At 42.1% G+C, this 15490-nt stretch overlaps 5 protein-coding genes across 5 annotated transcripts; 1 reads left to right on the forward strand and 4 right to left on the reverse strand.

The window, feature by feature from the left end:
* The first annotated feature begins 1215 nt into the window (after positions 1–1215).
* Positions 1216–1964, forward strand: LOC108028940 (uncharacterized). Its single transcript, XM_017100959.1, has 4 exons — positions 1216–1311; positions 1370–1519; positions 1585–1752; positions 1809–1964. Exons 1-4 carry the CDS (start codon positions 1216–1218, stop codon positions 1962–1964), a joined length of 570 nt encoding a protein of 189 aa, XP_016956448.1.
* A 26-nt stretch (positions 1965–1990) lies between these two features.
* Positions 1991–4980, reverse strand: LOC108029270 (uncharacterized). The gene is made up of 4 exons (XM_044094231.2): positions 4703–4980; positions 3808–4357; positions 2666–3555; positions 1991–2483 (listed from the first exon to the last, which is right to left on the reverse strand). The coding sequence occupies exons 1-4, from the start codon at positions 4920–4922 to the stop codon at positions 2125–2127; spliced, it is 2019 nt and encodes a 672-aa protein (XP_043950166.1). The 5' UTR covers positions 4923–4980; the 3' UTR covers positions 1991–2124.
* Positions 4981–5255: 275 nt separating this feature from the next.
* Positions 5256–6676, reverse strand: LOC108028939 (MAM and LDL-receptor class A domain-containing protein 1-like). The gene is made up of 3 exons (XM_017100958.2): positions 6553–6676; positions 5758–6331; positions 5256–5692 (listed from the first exon to the last, which is right to left on the reverse strand). The coding sequence occupies exons 1-3, from the start codon at positions 6674–6676 to the stop codon at positions 5344–5346; spliced, it is 1047 nt and encodes a 348-aa protein (XP_016956447.1). The 3' UTR covers positions 5256–5343.
* On the reverse strand, positions 6592–8144 carry LOC108028938 (MAM and LDL-receptor class A domain-containing protein 1-like). The gene is made up of 3 exons (XM_017100957.2): positions 7898–8144; positions 7307–7847; positions 6592–7252 (listed from the first exon to the last, which is right to left on the reverse strand). The coding sequence occupies exons 1-3, from the start codon at positions 8124–8126 to the stop codon at positions 7081–7083; spliced, it is 942 nt and encodes a 313-aa protein (XP_016956446.1). The 5' UTR covers positions 8127–8144; the 3' UTR covers positions 6592–7080.
* Positions 8145–8938: 794 nt separating this feature from the next.
* On the reverse strand, positions 8939–11443 carry LOC122818808 (uncharacterized). The gene is made up of 2 exons (XM_050884923.1): positions 11356–11443; positions 8939–11106 (listed from the first exon to the last, which is right to left on the reverse strand). The coding sequence occupies exon 2, from the start codon at positions 10865–10867 to the stop codon at positions 8939–8941; it is 1929 nt and encodes a 642-aa protein (XP_050740880.1). The 5' UTR covers positions 10868–11106; positions 11356–11443.
* Between the last annotated feature and the right edge of the window lie 4047 nt (positions 11444–15490).

Here is a 15490-nt window from a genome sequence, read left to right on the forward strand (position 1 = left end):
ACTCAAGGCTGGAAAATCTTGTGTGAAAATTTGTTGAGCGTGCAAACCTGCTATTTCGTTGGAGGCTTCGGTCTGGGGTTCGTCTGGTCCAGGGGCAATAATTGCATGAAATGCCCAGAAAAATATTTCTGCTGAGAGCCGCACAAATCGTTCTTACACAGCGAAAAAAGGTTGTTTAGTTGTAAAATAAAAAAAGACTTCAGTGCACAAATGTTTTAGTTAAATGCTGAAATTTATAAGCCTAGTGTCATCTTGGCGTGTTTTATTTAGTGCTAAGCATGTCATAATAGTAGTTGCGTAGTAATTTTTTATATTTCTCACTGTGCTGGGGAAGGGTGTTATTGAGGTTGTCTGGTTACTGGTTGTCTGGTTACTGGTAGCTGGTCCCGTGCCAGACGCTAAGCTGCCAGTAAATCACAACCGAGAGCCGCTGTTAAAACACGAGCCGGCCCCGGAAAACTCGGAAAACTCCGTTGGTGGTTGCTTTGGCTTGGTTTGGTTTTTTGGCCGGGTTATTGGGTTCTTGGGTCTTCAGCGTTTTCCTTTTTTGATCGGCAGCAGTCGGTGGTTGCAACAGCCGCTGGCAGGACACGTGCAACACCCGGATTCCAAGGAGAGGGCGGTGAAGGTATGGGCTATGGGGTGACTGACTGACAGAAGCCCCAGCATCCGCAGGAACTCAAAGCCGGAGGCATTTTCCTAGTAACTGACACTCCCCACAAGATTTGATTACAGGCGGAGATCGGGGAGGCTGCGAAACTCCTTCGAAGCTCGTTAAATGCGTCCAAGAGAGATTCGTTCCCGAGGGTTAACTTTCGAACCCCCAATATATAACAGCTACTTCTGACCTGCCCTTCGCCTACTCGGTTTTCTTGCCCTTTTCATAATCACACTACCGCCTAATATGATTGGGTTATTCATAGTTCGCCTTGGTGGAATAGAAGGGCTGAACCATTTTATAAATGCTTATTAAAATTAAAGGAGCTCGCGCTGCGGTTCCCTTGAAAACGGAAAACTAAAAGAAATTATTTTTACGACTTAAATTGTTGGGATACACAAACAGATTAGTATTTAAATGGGGTCGTCACCCCTAATTACTTCGGTGAAATTTTAATTTCCTTATAGACAGATTGTCTAAGAACTCTCATATTATTTCTAAGAGGGGCACTAATGCATTTAATAGGTAAAACATTAAACGTTGCTTACCCGTTTAACATGTTAGTCATACAGTTTCGTGATTGCGCACCGACAACAACGTTTAAAAAATCAATCGGTGCCAGGATTTTGCTAGTCTCCTCGATTTCCATCCAAGTAAAATGGCAATATAGGAATATCGAATTTTTAATCTCATCTCACACTTTTGTCTTAGATCCGAGCAGATTTTGAGTACACTAACATCAAGTGCACTACAGTGGACGCCTCGTTTTCCACGTTTGAGCACTGCCTGCTGAAGTCTGTGAATCGAACCTACAAGTATGGATCTCTGAAAGTGAACTTACATCAGTTGCCAGTGGACAAAGTAAAAGTATACGGGCGAACGTACCTTTCAGAAACAGACTACTCGATTTCCCCTTTCCCTTGCAGTTAAATCTGGCTCTTTACAAACGCTTGAATGGTTCCAAACCATTTCTGTACAACGTCACCATCGACGCTTGCAAGTTCGTTTTGAATCGAAACTCTTCCCCAGTGGCCGCGTTTATCTACAGTCTTTTCAGTCCCTATTCCCATATGAACCATCCTTGTCCTTACAATGTAAGTACTCTCTTTGCTTAAATACCATTTCCGATTTAATTGCCAACACTTTTCAGCACGACGTCATGGTCGACAAGGCACCCACTTCGCATCTAAACCACCAATTGACGAATGTTTTGCCATTTCCCAAGGGGCACTACGGATTCTCCAGCATTTGGCACTCCAAGCGGATTAAGAGGGCCTACGTCAACGGTTACGGGACCTTATCTTAGTAAAAACCCCAGGGAGCTATCAAAAATATTTTAACAATTCGTTTTCTGTTTTAATCTCGCTTTTATGTTTCTTAACTTCCTACACAATAGGCATAAACGAAAGTAACTTATATAGGGTTTTTTCCGATGCGATGGGCACTCCCCAAGCGATAGAACGCCCTCATAGGTCGGTCCTATTGCGTATGTCGACGCCCGTTTCCTCGAAATAATCGCCGTCCTCGTTATCGGTGTCGCACAGTGGATCGTTTATGCTATTTCGTCTCCGCTGTCTTCCCAGACTCTCGAATGCCTTTTTGAAACTCACAGCCTTCTCGCCACTGGATCTCGCTCTGCTGAGTGGTATTACCCAGCGCTGAGCCACGTTGGCCAGTACTATCACTAGGACTAGGCCGACGAGCAGGTACAGCACTATTAGCGCTGGATTCGGGGCACTGTCGCTCGAGTCCATGTGGCCAGCGATTTCCTGCGGATCAACCTTCCACGTGATGCGCTTCTTCGTCTTCTCGGGGGTGCCGATTGCTGGGGGAGAATATTAACAAAATATTAGGTTGGATATTGATCAAAACATCATTTTTTGGAGCACTGAAATTGATCACAAGGTCGAAATACCTCCTTTTTTATATAAAAAGTCCCTTTAGGTTTAAAGTAGTTCTTAAGTCCCAATGGACTAAGGTTTAATACCAGACAAGCCATATTCTTACCTGGAGTCTTCGAAGTACTTAACGTTGTTGCTCTGCTGGTGGTTGTCATATCATATTTCTGGGTTGTAGTTGTGGTTTTCTGTGTCGTTGTGGTTTTTTTGGTTGTAAGTACTTGCTTGGCGGTTGTTTTTCTAGGCGATGTGGCTGTTGTCTTTGGCGTTGTTGAACTCTTTGGTGTTGTTTTTGGTGTTGTTTTTTGTGTTGTTTTTGGTGTCGTTTTTGGTGTTGTTTTCGGTGTTGTTGACGTCGTTGTTGTTGTCGTTCTTCGCGTTGTCGGCCTTTTCGTGGTTGTGGTGGTGGTTGTGCTCGTTGCTGTTGTGCGTGGCTTTGGTGTTGTTGTCGTAGTTGTTGGCGTGGTAGTCCTCTTCGTTGTCGTTGTTGAAGTGGTTGTTCTCTCTGTCGTTGAGTCTGGCCTTTTGGTGCTAGTTGTAGTAGTGGTAGGTGTTGTTTGCGGTGCTGCTGAGCTCAGATCGTCATAGGGCGTTGTGTCCCCCTCTTTAAGGCACTCATCCATATAGTTAAGGCAACAAGTATCCTCCGCCAAGCATCCATCGTCACAAGCACAACCGATAATGATACCGATTGCAGTACTTTGGAAACCGGGATCCGGAGATCCACATCGACCCGTGCAATTCAGCATGTCAATGGCAAAGCGCTCCTCGCCGCTGGTCTTCGATGGTGGCGGTGGTTCGGTGGTGGTCGTAAACTCATTGACGCCACAATCACTTCCCGTCATCAGCCTCACGTCATCGATGGCAATGTCTCCGAACTGGGACCTCGCATCCGTGGCCGAGAAGATCACCTGAAAGTCCTCCTGCATTTCGTCAATACTGAAAGTGTGCTCCAGCCAATCGGTTCCCTGTGGTCCAGTCATCTCGAATTTCGTTGAGCTGCACAGTAAAGAAAAGAACAGATATTGTATTAAATAGGAAAGGCACATTACGTTATAATTCCGAAATATTAATATGTAGAAGAGACGGAAGTAGCTTAATCATATTTAACGGAATAAGCCTAGCTTTAATTCATGAAAAGTAAATTCAGTTTCAATACAAAATTCTGATAAGACGTTGGAAACAGTTCCCTTCCTATCGCGTTCCATGTGCCGTCTTATCAAACTGTTCATCCGCTGCGGCGCAACTCACTTGGCCCTGAACCTGTTCCACATGTCGTTCACGGTCATCGAGACGGGTTTTACGGACACCACCAGACTATCCACGCCCCGCCCGAACATAAAGTAATGGAACTGGAAGCAGCAGGCGGTCTTCAGGCTGAGCTCCCTGGGATAGATCGGCGATATCAGATGGTAGGTTCCAAAGGCGCCCATCTGGGTCTCCATGAGCATGAAGTGCCCGCCGGCCGAGGTGAAGGTTGATCTGCGGGAGGTGAAATCTTCGTGGGGACCCGTATTTATGGAGTGGAGTTCGGTCAACGCGCTGACCCGCCTCCAGGGTTGCCGGAAGTTCGCCTCTGCCTCCCAGCCGCACTGATCCTCGCTCTCGAAGTCGCAGTAGTGGCCGTTTGTGTGGTTGCTCCTCCGGCAGAATCCCAACTCGGTGGTCCAGCTCTCTCCGTCGCAGAAGGCTGTGCGACTGCCAACCAGCACGTAGCCCTCGAGGCACATGATTTCCGCCCTCAGAGAGGTCTTTTCGATGTGTCCGTTCTCAGGAGTCCCGGGGTCACTGCATCCTCTTCCTAAGCAAAGAAATATATAAAGATATCAGTTTGGAACTTCTACAGACCAATATTTCTGCTAGACTTGATTATTAAAATTGATTTCTAGAATTTTATTTTATTTCTTATCACAAGAACTTGGCGTCTGAGTATTAAACACTTCATGGATTTACATAACTCAAGCTTGCTCTTCCTAAAATTTGTTTTATTAATGGTGTTTATTTGGGAAAAGAAAACTTCGAACAGTTTAATAAAAATACAGTATAAATACATAGTATTATTCAAATTCAATTTCTCATTAATATATTTGTTGCCGAACAGAAATGATATAAACCTTATTTTTTCTTCCAAACTATTTCCACTCACTGGCACAAAAGGGCTTTTCGCCACGAAGACGACCACTCCGATCACAGGTTTTCATCATGGATCCTTGCAGCGTATAACCGCGCTCACACCTGAATCTCACATAACTCCGCCCTCTATAAGTCACGGAGCCGTGTTTTAACTCTATAGATCTTTCACAGCGTCCACTTGTTAGATCTGTACTGTGTATCAAGAGCACTGCCAGAACCCAGAACCATTCCATTGCCAGGGAGCCTGCTGCACTTGCTGGACGTGTAACTTCGAGTGCTGAAAAAATACTGAGCGGCGAACGAAATGTTTCTCGAGTCGAGGTTTATCACATCAGCCTTGCGAAGAGCGGGTCTCCAAGTGACATGTTCTGGAACAACAGCAGCCCTCTCAAAGCAGCTATTACAGATAACCACTTTATCATGCATTCCTTTTATATTATATGCCCCTACAGTAGTAAACATTATTGTAAACAAGAAACCCATAGTATGTATTTTTGCAAAGCATTTATTTTTACTGCGTGCCTTCAAGTATAACAGTTCTGTAAAACTGGCATCCTGAAGCCAATTTGCAAGGTATTTTTAAAAAAGTTGGGAGGTCATTCCTCAAGTTTAGCTCGTTTTGTTAACTTTGCGTACCGCAAATACCAAGTGTTTTCACTTATACAAAACAACCAGCATTGCTGATGTGAAGAGCCCAGCGGTATACTTTCCCCACCCGTTTGAGCTATTTGCACCACTCTTTAAGAAGCTGCCTTTGAAGGTACTCTTTGTGGAACTGGTCGTCAATGGCTCAGTAGATTTCGTGGTTTCGGAAGAGGTTTCCGGCTGCGATCTACACTGTCCTTTTGTCAATTCCACATCATCGATGCCAATGTCCCCGAATTCATTGTCGGTTTCAATGGCAGTGAAAACCACCTGGAAGTCCTCCTTCATTTCGTCGATGGGGATTGAAAATCGAAGCCACTCGGCACCCTGATCGCCAGTCCTAACGAATTTCGTGGTCCTTAAAGCACAAATTACAATTTATGTTACCAAAACTAAATGTAGGTAAGAGTCTAACTGACTTACTCCTTCAGCATAACCTCGTCGTCCAATAATGTTTCGACGTCCACTGATTCAATATGCATTTCGTCAATATCCAAGGATTCGGGCTTCACCGACACCCCTAGGCTCCTGACATTCCTGCCAAACATGAAGACATAGAACTGAAAGCACAAGGAGTTGCCCAAAGTCAGGCTCCTGGGATAAAGCGGCGACATGAAGTGCTCCCTATATTTATATCCGGTGCCCGTTTCCATACGCATGAAATGACCCCTGAAGTCGCTTGCGAAGCTGTGATCACTTCGGGGACCCGTTGAGTTGGAGTGGAAATCATTAGCAACGCTGATCCTCTTCCAAGGACTGTTCCCGGCGGTTTGCGCAGTCCAACCACACTGGTCCTCCGCCTCAAAGTTGCAGAAGTAATTTCCCGTATCATTGGTCTTCAGACACTTGCCTAACTCTGTGCTCCAGTGCTCCCCGTTGCAGTAAGAGACTCTGTTTCCGTAAAGGACAAGACCTTCGACGCACTCGATCATAGCTTTTAACCCATCCGCTGTCAGGTTTCCATTCCTCGGGCTCTGATAGTCCTTGCAGCCCGTCTCTAGAGGAGTGCGAAAGTGATCGATTTACTTATGGACAGCCTGTTTTTTAAAAGTTAAGTTATTTTGTCTTAAAGAAGTTACTTCGAAGTAAAATAAAACTGAGTATTTTTTGGATTTTATATAGGCCGTTTGTCAAGAAAAACTAATTTTATAATTTAATAAATTCAAGGAGGCATTTACGAATGTATGTGCAATCTGCATACCTTTTAATTTTACTTACTTGCGCAGAATGATCGTTCCCCCCTTAGAAGACCTTTTGGGCAATCGTCAGATGAAAATTTCCTTCCTAAAAGGGTGTATCCGTCTTTGCACTCGAATGCCGGGGAACCTTTAGCTATCACCATCGTTCCATTTACCAAAGTTACGGGTTCTAAACAGTATTGGCTTGTTTTTCCAAAGTGATTAATAAAAAACGCAGCCAGAGCCCAGAAAAATGAATAAGCTGCGAGAACCATGGCGGATTGTACGTTATTTAAAAGTTAAATAAGGACTGACGTGAGGTTTTTTGAATTCTATGAGTATAACTTTTGAAACAAGTTCGCTGCCGGAAGTGCAGATTGGCAGATTAGGGCAATGAGCAATGTACATAAATATATTTTGTTTATCCGTGGCAAACTTTTGTTTTATTCGTCACCAAAAAGTTTTGTTCCCTCAAATTAAAAAAAGAAATCTACGAATATTAAGCCATTTTTTTAAGGCAGTCATCCAAGTGTCTGTCTTAAACTGATACCATATGGATACTAAAGAATCAAAGTCTTCCGTTGATAAAGTCCACATCGTCGATGCCAATGCTCCCGTTTAGAGAACTGGGATCCGCGAAAGTGAAGACCACCTGGAAATCGGTATCCATCTCATCGATGTGGACTGAATGGCTTTGCCACCGCGCACCCTGATTGCCGGACACAACGAGTTTGGTGGAGCTGAGGCATAAAAGGCTTATCATTATGAAAGTGGGTGCCTGCTTATTAACTTACTTCCCCCTGAAAGTCTTCCACATATCTTCGGCTGGCATTGAACCTGGCTTCACGGAGACCGTCAGGCTCTTCACTCCCGTCCCGAACATAAATAGTTGGAACTGAAAGCGTAAGGAGTTGCCCGCAGTGAGGTTCCTGGGGAGGATCGGCGACATGAAGTGGTAGGTCCTGAAGGCATGCACCTGCGATTGCAGGCGGATGAAGTGTCCTTGGACGTCGCTCTGGAAGGTGTGATCCTGGCGGAGGCAGTTCTTCTTTTGCAAATCGGCTGCAGCCCTGATCCGCTGCCATGGCTGTGGTATGGCTTTGCTGGCCTTCCAGCCGCACAGGTCCTCCCTCTCGAAGTCGCAGGAATAGTCACCCGCAAGATCTTGCGCCTGGCAGGTTCCCAACGGAAGGAGCCACTGCGATCCGTTGCAGTATGTCAGGGGATTTCCGCTGAGCGCAAAATTCGCATCGCAAGTGATGACCGCCTTCAAGCCTCCTGGGGCGGTGGATATCACTCCGTTCTCCGGTTTTTCAAAGTCTTCGCATCCCGCCTCTGAGAGGAGAATGTAAGTACAGGGCATTTATAGTAACTATACCACTCACTGGCGCAGTATCTCTTCAGAATTTTTCCGCTGCCGAGGTGCCACCTTTTGCCCTGCAAGCTATATCCCCGAGTGCACTCGAACTCGATGTTGTCGCCCCCGAACCAACTGGCTGTTTCAGTAACTTTGCCGTTGGCCAACTTTGTGTCGAGGTCACAGCTTGCCATCACCTGGGCCAACTTTATTAATATAAATATAGTAAGTGGCCGGAAAAAGCCCAAAAATGCCATTGCGCTTGTACAAATTTGGACGACTTGAAGCAACTGAACCCAGCTAAGCTGTTGTGGAAACATGTTCTCCACAGAATGTGAATAATACCGACACCGATAAAAAAAGTAGTGAGTCCGAGAAGTTCATATATATTTTAATTTATTTTTGCTATATTTTTCCACTGCAGCTTTTATTTACTTTAAACATAAAAGTTGAACAAGAATTGTTAACTTAAGGGTATTTAAATTTCAATTAATTTGAACATAATTAATAATACATTTTAGACTCCATTTGCTGATTTCAAGTTTTACTATTAAGTTTTTTGGTAAGTGCATTTTTTTATCTCACTTAAATTTTCTTCAAAAGAAATATCAGAATTTGACATTTTTGTGTAATCAAGTACAGGGTGCTTTTAAATATACTTCAAACTGGACTGCGCGATTTTATTGGGTTCAAATTTATGCCAAAAGGTATTTTAAATATTATAGTTTACTTTTTTGTTATTACGTATTATTTATTGTCTGTTATTTTTTAATTTTAAAATGTATTAATGCGTGTTAATCAGTGACACCCAATTTAGAGTTAACTCTCCGAAAATGTATAAATTTTTGACAACCAATTCAAGCTGAAATTTCTTATGAAGATTATTACGCCTCTTCCTATGCCTGACAAATTCAAAAGGAACTTTTTGGGCTTTTATTTACTTAAAAATCTCTATAAAATTTTATTTTTATTAGACTTTTATTTACTAAAAAATGTTTTTAAAAATTTTTTAAATCCTTTACTCCATGCAAGAGCTTATAGTTTTCTATATACTAATTAGATATGTATCTCACTTATACAGAAGGGTAAGAATAGTGCAAATGAGCAAGGCCAGGTTATATTTCCCGCATTTATTTAAACTATTTGATCCATTTTGCATCTTCGCAGTTAATAGTGGGCGTGTAGTGGTTTCGGTTTTCTGAACATCTGCGCTCTTTTCAGTCTGGTTATAAGTTGGAGTTGAAGTCGTGGTTCTTTCCTCGACTCTTGGTATAATTTTTCCAACTAAAGGATTGTTTTCTCGTTGTTTTTCAGATGAAGAATAGACATTGGTAATATTTGGTGAAGTTTTCTGCACATCTGCGCTCTTTCCAGTCTGATTATAAGCTGAAGTCATTGTTCTTTCCACGACTCTTGGTATAGTTGTGCCAATCTTTTTGAATATTCGATAGTTTTCTCGGTGATTTTCAGATGGAAAAGCGGCTTTGGTAACATTTTCTGAAGTCTTCTGCAAATTTGCGTTTGTTGCAGACTGATTATGAATTGTAGTTGGGGGAGTGGTTCTTTTCTCGACTTTTGGTGTAGTCCTGATGGTGTTTTCTGTCTTTTCAATTTTTGGTTCTGCATTTTCATCGGAAGAATTTAATTCAGATAAAGACTGATCGCTGTTCCCATTGGTTGAAGAACTAGTTATGTTCTCTTTAGATTTAGGAATACTTGGGGCTTCAGAAGTCGTTTTATTATTGGGGGTTCTATCGGTCGCATTGGTTGAAGGCTCCGGTGCCTTTTCAATCTTTGGTTGTGCCTTTTCATCGGAGGTATTTATTTTAGATGAAGACTGATCGCTGCTAGCATTGGTTGAAGAAATTGTTGTATTCTCTTTAGACTTAGGAGTACTTGGGGTTTCAGGAGTCGTTATATTATTGGTGATTCTATCGGTCGCATTGGTTGAAGGCTCCGGAGCCTTTTCAATCTTTGGTTGTGCCTTTTCATCGGAGGTATTTATTTTAGATAAAGACTGATCGCTGCTAGCATTGGTTGAAGAAATAGTTGTGTTCTCTTTAGACTCAGGAGTACTTGGGGTTTCAGGAGTCGTTATATTATTGGTGATTCTATCGGTCGCATTGGTTGAAGGCTCCGGTGCCTTTTCAATCTTTGGTTGTGCCTTTTCATCGGAGGTATTTATTTTAGATAAAGACTGATTGCTGCTAGCATTGGTTGAAGAAATAGTTGTGTTCTCTTTAGACTCAGGAGTACTTGGGGTTTCAGGAGTCGTTATATTATTGGTGATTCTATCGGTCGCATTGGTTGAAGGCTCCGGTGCCTTTTCAATCTTTGGTTGTGCCTTTTCATTGGAGGTATTTATTTTAGATAAAGACTGATCGCTGCTAGCATTGGTTGAAGAAATAGTTGTGTTCTCTTTAGACTCAGGAGTACTTGGGGTTTCAGGAGTCGTTATATTATTGGGGGTTCTATCGGTCGCATTGGTTGAAGGCTCCGGTGCCTTTTCAATCTTTGGTTGTGCCTTTTCATCGGAGGTATTTATTTTAGATAAAGACTGATCGCTGCTAGCATTGGTTGAAGAAATAGTTGTGTTCTCTTTAGACTCAGGAGTACTTGGGGTTTCAGGAGTCGTTATATTATTGGGGGTTCTATCGGTCGCATTGGTTGAAGGCTCCGGTGCCTTTTCAATCTTTGGTTGTGCCTTTTCATCGGAGGTATTTATTTTAGATAAAGACTGATCGCTGCTAGCATTGGTTGAAGAAATAGTTGTGTTCTCTTTAGACTCAGGAGTACTTGGGGTTTCAGGAGTCGTTATATTATTGGGGGTTCTATCGGTCGCATTAGTTGAAGGCTCCGGTGCCTTTTCAATCTTTGGTTGTGCCTTTTCATCGGAGGTATTTATTTTAGATGAAGACAGATCGCGGCTACCATGGGTTGAAGAAATAGTTGTGTTCTCTTTGGACTCAGGAGTACTTGGGGTTTCAGGAGTCGTCATATTATTGGGGATTCTATCGGTCGCATTGGTTGAAGGCTCCGGTGCCTTTTCAATCTTTGGTTGTGCCCCCTCCCCAGCAGTTGAAATCGCCTCGGTTGATTTAGTTGGAGCTGCAGTAGTTTGATCATCTGATGGATTTTCCAGTATATTTGTCCCGTTGCTATCCAGAGAATTACTGGTGTTGTCGGTTAGAATTAATGGCCCTTTTACGCAGCATTCCAAGCAAGCGCAGTTCGATTCTGCAAGATCGGTAAAATAATTTGATAAGCTTTTATAAAAACCATCTTTTATCTTACTTAAATGTCAAAAGCAAGAAAGAGACTTTTAAAACAGAGATATTTTTTTTTGCATTGTTCTCCGTTAATCTTTTACAACTATATTGTTTATGAATTTAATAAAATCGAATCGAAAATTTTCTTTCTTTACTTAATATACTTTTTTAAGAACTCAAGTTAAACTACTTTAGAAGTAATGGTTTTCGTACTTACTGTTACATTCTGTATCTTCTACTTCTAAGGTTTCGCCTTTGCAGGGCGTTACGACATATCCATCATCACACTTTAAAATATTTTTATCACCCACCCGTTCAACTTGCCCGTGATCGATATGTTCGCCCGGCTCACAAGCATCCCCATTAGCTAAAACCGAGCTGCAGACTACAAGTATTGCGAAAGCACACAAGAGCTTCATGGTTTCAAAAACCACCGGAGTTGTATGCTCTTGGAAAGTTAAAAAACGACTGAGCTGGGACCTATGGGTTAGGGTCTTAAATATTCTTTATCAGCTAAATAAAGCCTTCCGCATTTCGTACATCTGTTAAATGAAAATCATTATTTCTTAAAGTTTTGTACAGAAAACGGGCAGCACGCTCCATACTTTTCTTATCAAATTGTGTCGCTTTTCTATACCCTTGCAGAGGGTATAATAATTTCAGTCAAAAGTTTGCAACGCAGTGACTCCTCACAAGACGAAACAATCTAGCCATGTCCGTCTGTCCGTCAGTCTGTCCGTCCGCTTCTACGCAAACTAGTCTCTCAGTTTTAAAGCTATCGTGCTGAAACTTTGCAGGTAGTATAAAAGTTGGAACCAGCCGGATCGGACCACTATATCTTATAGCTCCGATAGGAACTATCAGGGAAAAAATTAAAAAAAAAAGTATATCTTTGGTGTAACATAACATACATTTCTAAGCTTGGATATAACATTTTTAAATTAATTCTGAATTACGAATTAAATTTTATCAAAATCGGATGACTATATCATATAGTTGCCATAGAAACGATCGGAAAATTAGTCGGAAAACATGAAATGAAAATTATATCTTTGGTGTTTTTTAACATATAACTTTATTGGCTTAAAAATAACATATTATAATTAGTTCGAATTAAATATTATTAAAATCGGACGACTATATCATATAGCTGTCATAGGAACGATCGGATAATTGATGGGAAATAATATGAAACAAATTATAGCTTTGGGGCTTTTTTATATTATCTTATAATATTGGAAATATAAATTTTTATATTTTTAAGAATTTTGAATTCAATTTAATAAAATTATAGATTATTTTTTACAACTGCAAGGGTATATAAACTTCGGATTACCGAAGTTAACTTCCATTCTTGTTTTTAAACCAAGTAGGAGTCACAAAAGAGAAAATATTTCTGCTTAAAATGTTTGACTTTATCGTTTCGGTATAATTATGACTAAGTGTCTAGAAACCAGGGGTGATCCCAGCGATTAATAGAGTCATCGTTCAGTTCATCCCCACATTACACCACTAAACTGGGACTGCAGTTTCGTCTTGGGCCGCCGTCCCAATGCAATTATGCACATCTCCGGTCGGAATCGCATTGCAGGAGATGGAACTAAATGGTAGCAGCTTCTTCCTGTCGCCCGCGAGCTTGAATTATGGCCATCTCCTGGAAAGTCCTGCAAAATAATTGCCGAGGGTGGCGGCGTTCCTTGCTGTGATTTATGTTTACTTCCGCTTAAGTCTCAAACAACTCGCAATCACGACGGTCGACGGCTTTCTCCGCACCTCCCCTCTAAATCTCGAGATAATCAGTCAATATTGACAACTACTTATTGGCACTTCCGATGAGCGTGGATGGGGCGAAAGGGGCGAAGGGGGTGGTGGCCAAGGACACGTGACCGGGGATCAGGACCTGCCACGTGTCCGGCGAAATGCAACGGACAGTGTAGCGAATTCCCGTTCTCCGATTCCCCGGTTTCCCGCCTCTCCCCCAGCAATTCAAATTTCATTCATAATTACAATCAGCGAACGGGAGACTTCAGGGTGGTGAAATCTAAGGGAGGTTTCTGGCCATGAGACTCTTCCTGGCGAAGGAAATGTCCCCGTGGCAGAGAAAAATCTAAAAATAAGACTAAGGCTAAGGCATGTTCATACATATTTGTGACTTCTTTTCCTTTTCAAATGTATTTCTAGTTCAAGTTTTTGAGTAAATTAATACTTACAATAATACTTACAGAACAAAACAAAATTTTGTGCCCAAATAACTAAGATTTGAGTACGACAAAAATTTAATTTATTTAGAAGCCCAACAATTTTTTACCAGTGCAGCTGTTTCTCTGATAAGTTCCGGGCTGCTTAAATATTTGCTCATTATTATTATTATTCTTTTATTTGCGGCAGCAGCCACTGTTGCCGGTGGTTTTGAAACTTCAATATTTGCGCTCAAATTACGGAGCCCAACCACCGACCACCACTGGCTGTCTAGTTGCCAGGCAATGAAGGTGGTGCGGATGGTACGGTGGCAATCCCTTTCGGAGGGCAGGATTAGCAGCAAATGAGCAGCTGCTGCCGGGGAAGGTCCGCCTGTAAGGCACTGGGTCCAAGGGGTCGTTTCCGAAAGGTTAAAAGTCCAGGAAAAGGCCTGCCGTAGCAACGCAGATAATCAAATCGAATTGGGATATTTCTGATAACGATGTAATAGAAAGCTAGTTATTTTTGGCTTAAATATAAAGTAGGTGGCGTTCTCAATGTATACCTTTAAAATTAAGTATTAGTCTTTCTAATGCCTCATATTGTTTTAATGATCACGTGATTTAATAAGCTTTTATTTAGATTTCAAACAGTTTGGTTGTCACGGCGGGTATCGTACAAAAAATTGAATCACTTAATTTCCAAAGTATGTACATAAATTTGGACACAACACATTTGTGCGATAGGAAGTACCAGGAATTTCGATACTCAAAACAATGAGCCTAATTCACCAGAAAGTGAAACACTTTTTTGCAGCATACATTTTTTACTTCCTTATCAGTGTGCCTTTTTTGTGGTCTTAAACACAAATCATGAGGTCATAACATCATGTTAGAAATAATAAAGAGCTACGAAATTCTAAATTTTTAAACTATTAAACGAACAAACATAAATATCAACTATGAGTTTATTTTGAACTAACATATGACTCTTTTCCCATTTAATAAGCTTCGTTTATAGTTAAATTAATGAAACATTAGATTAAGTCGAACCGAAACTTAACTTCCTCATCAGCTGCTCCTTTCCCTTGCATATGCCAAGGCCTAATTGTATTTCGCTGGAACTTTTGCAGCCTCCAAAATTGTGTGGGCGAATTTCGCGCCAGATACTACTGACACACACGTTCGACTTAACGCGATTAATGGAGGCGCCTTGCATCCGAGGGAGGAGGGCTGCGAAAGTTGAAGCTCCCCGGGAGTTTGGGGCGGCAAACTTCAAAGATTACGTCGATAACTAATAAAATTAAACACAAAAGCACTCAAGGAGGCCGCGGAGGTGTCCCTCCTCCTCATCCGCGAGGAACGACCGCAGGCAGGCGGGGCATTCCGGCGATTTACCTCCGACTCCGGCACTTTGGGCAGTGCAACATTAGGGAGCCGCAGGCGTGCCAAGTCGCTCTTTGGTCAGCTTCTGGTCGCATTAATTACAAACCAATGACCGCAGAGCACACAAACAGAATGGACGATGGGAGTATGGGTGGAGATTCCCCTCCACGCACCCAGCAAAAATCAAAGTGGCTAATTGAAAGAAGACCCTGGCCTATTCGACTAGCCATACAAATTTATATTGGAACAATACTTTAATAAACAAACATGGGGAGCATTGGCAGCTACTTAAGCTTAAAACTCAGTAAATCAACAGAATTTTAATTCTAATCGCTGGGGAATTTTATGGCAAGTTAAGGAAGGCGTGACTTGAACCCACTCTAATAATAATAAATATTTATTAATAGAAGTTATAACAGTACGTGAATGTGATTCTTTTACTTTTAAAAATTAAAAACAAGTACCATCTATCTCCAACCCGCATGTTTTGTGAGGTGCCATTTCGGATACTCCCCGGAAGTAATTGCTCTTCAGTGGTCGATGGAATCCAGGTGGCATCCACTTACGTAAGAGGATGCCTACTCACCGGGTCTTTAATTTGCGGTAATTTATGGAACTCATTACGATCGCGGGCGTGCCATCGGCCAAAATCGTGGGATATAGTTTGTGTGCCGCCTGGCCATCTCTTGAAAAGTTACCATTCCTGACGCCAGTCCGAAAGTTTTCGCGTAATTTCATTTAAAGTCCTCGAAAGTTGCAATTGTTGAGGCACGGCACTAAGTTTGTGGT

This window comes from Drosophila biarmipes, chromosome 2L (assembly GCF_025231255.1).
Source record: "Drosophila biarmipes strain raj3 chromosome 2L, RU_DBia_V1.1, whole genome shotgun sequence".
Classification (NCBI taxonomy): Eukaryota; Metazoa; Arthropoda; class Insecta; order Diptera; family Drosophilidae; genus Drosophila; species Drosophila biarmipes.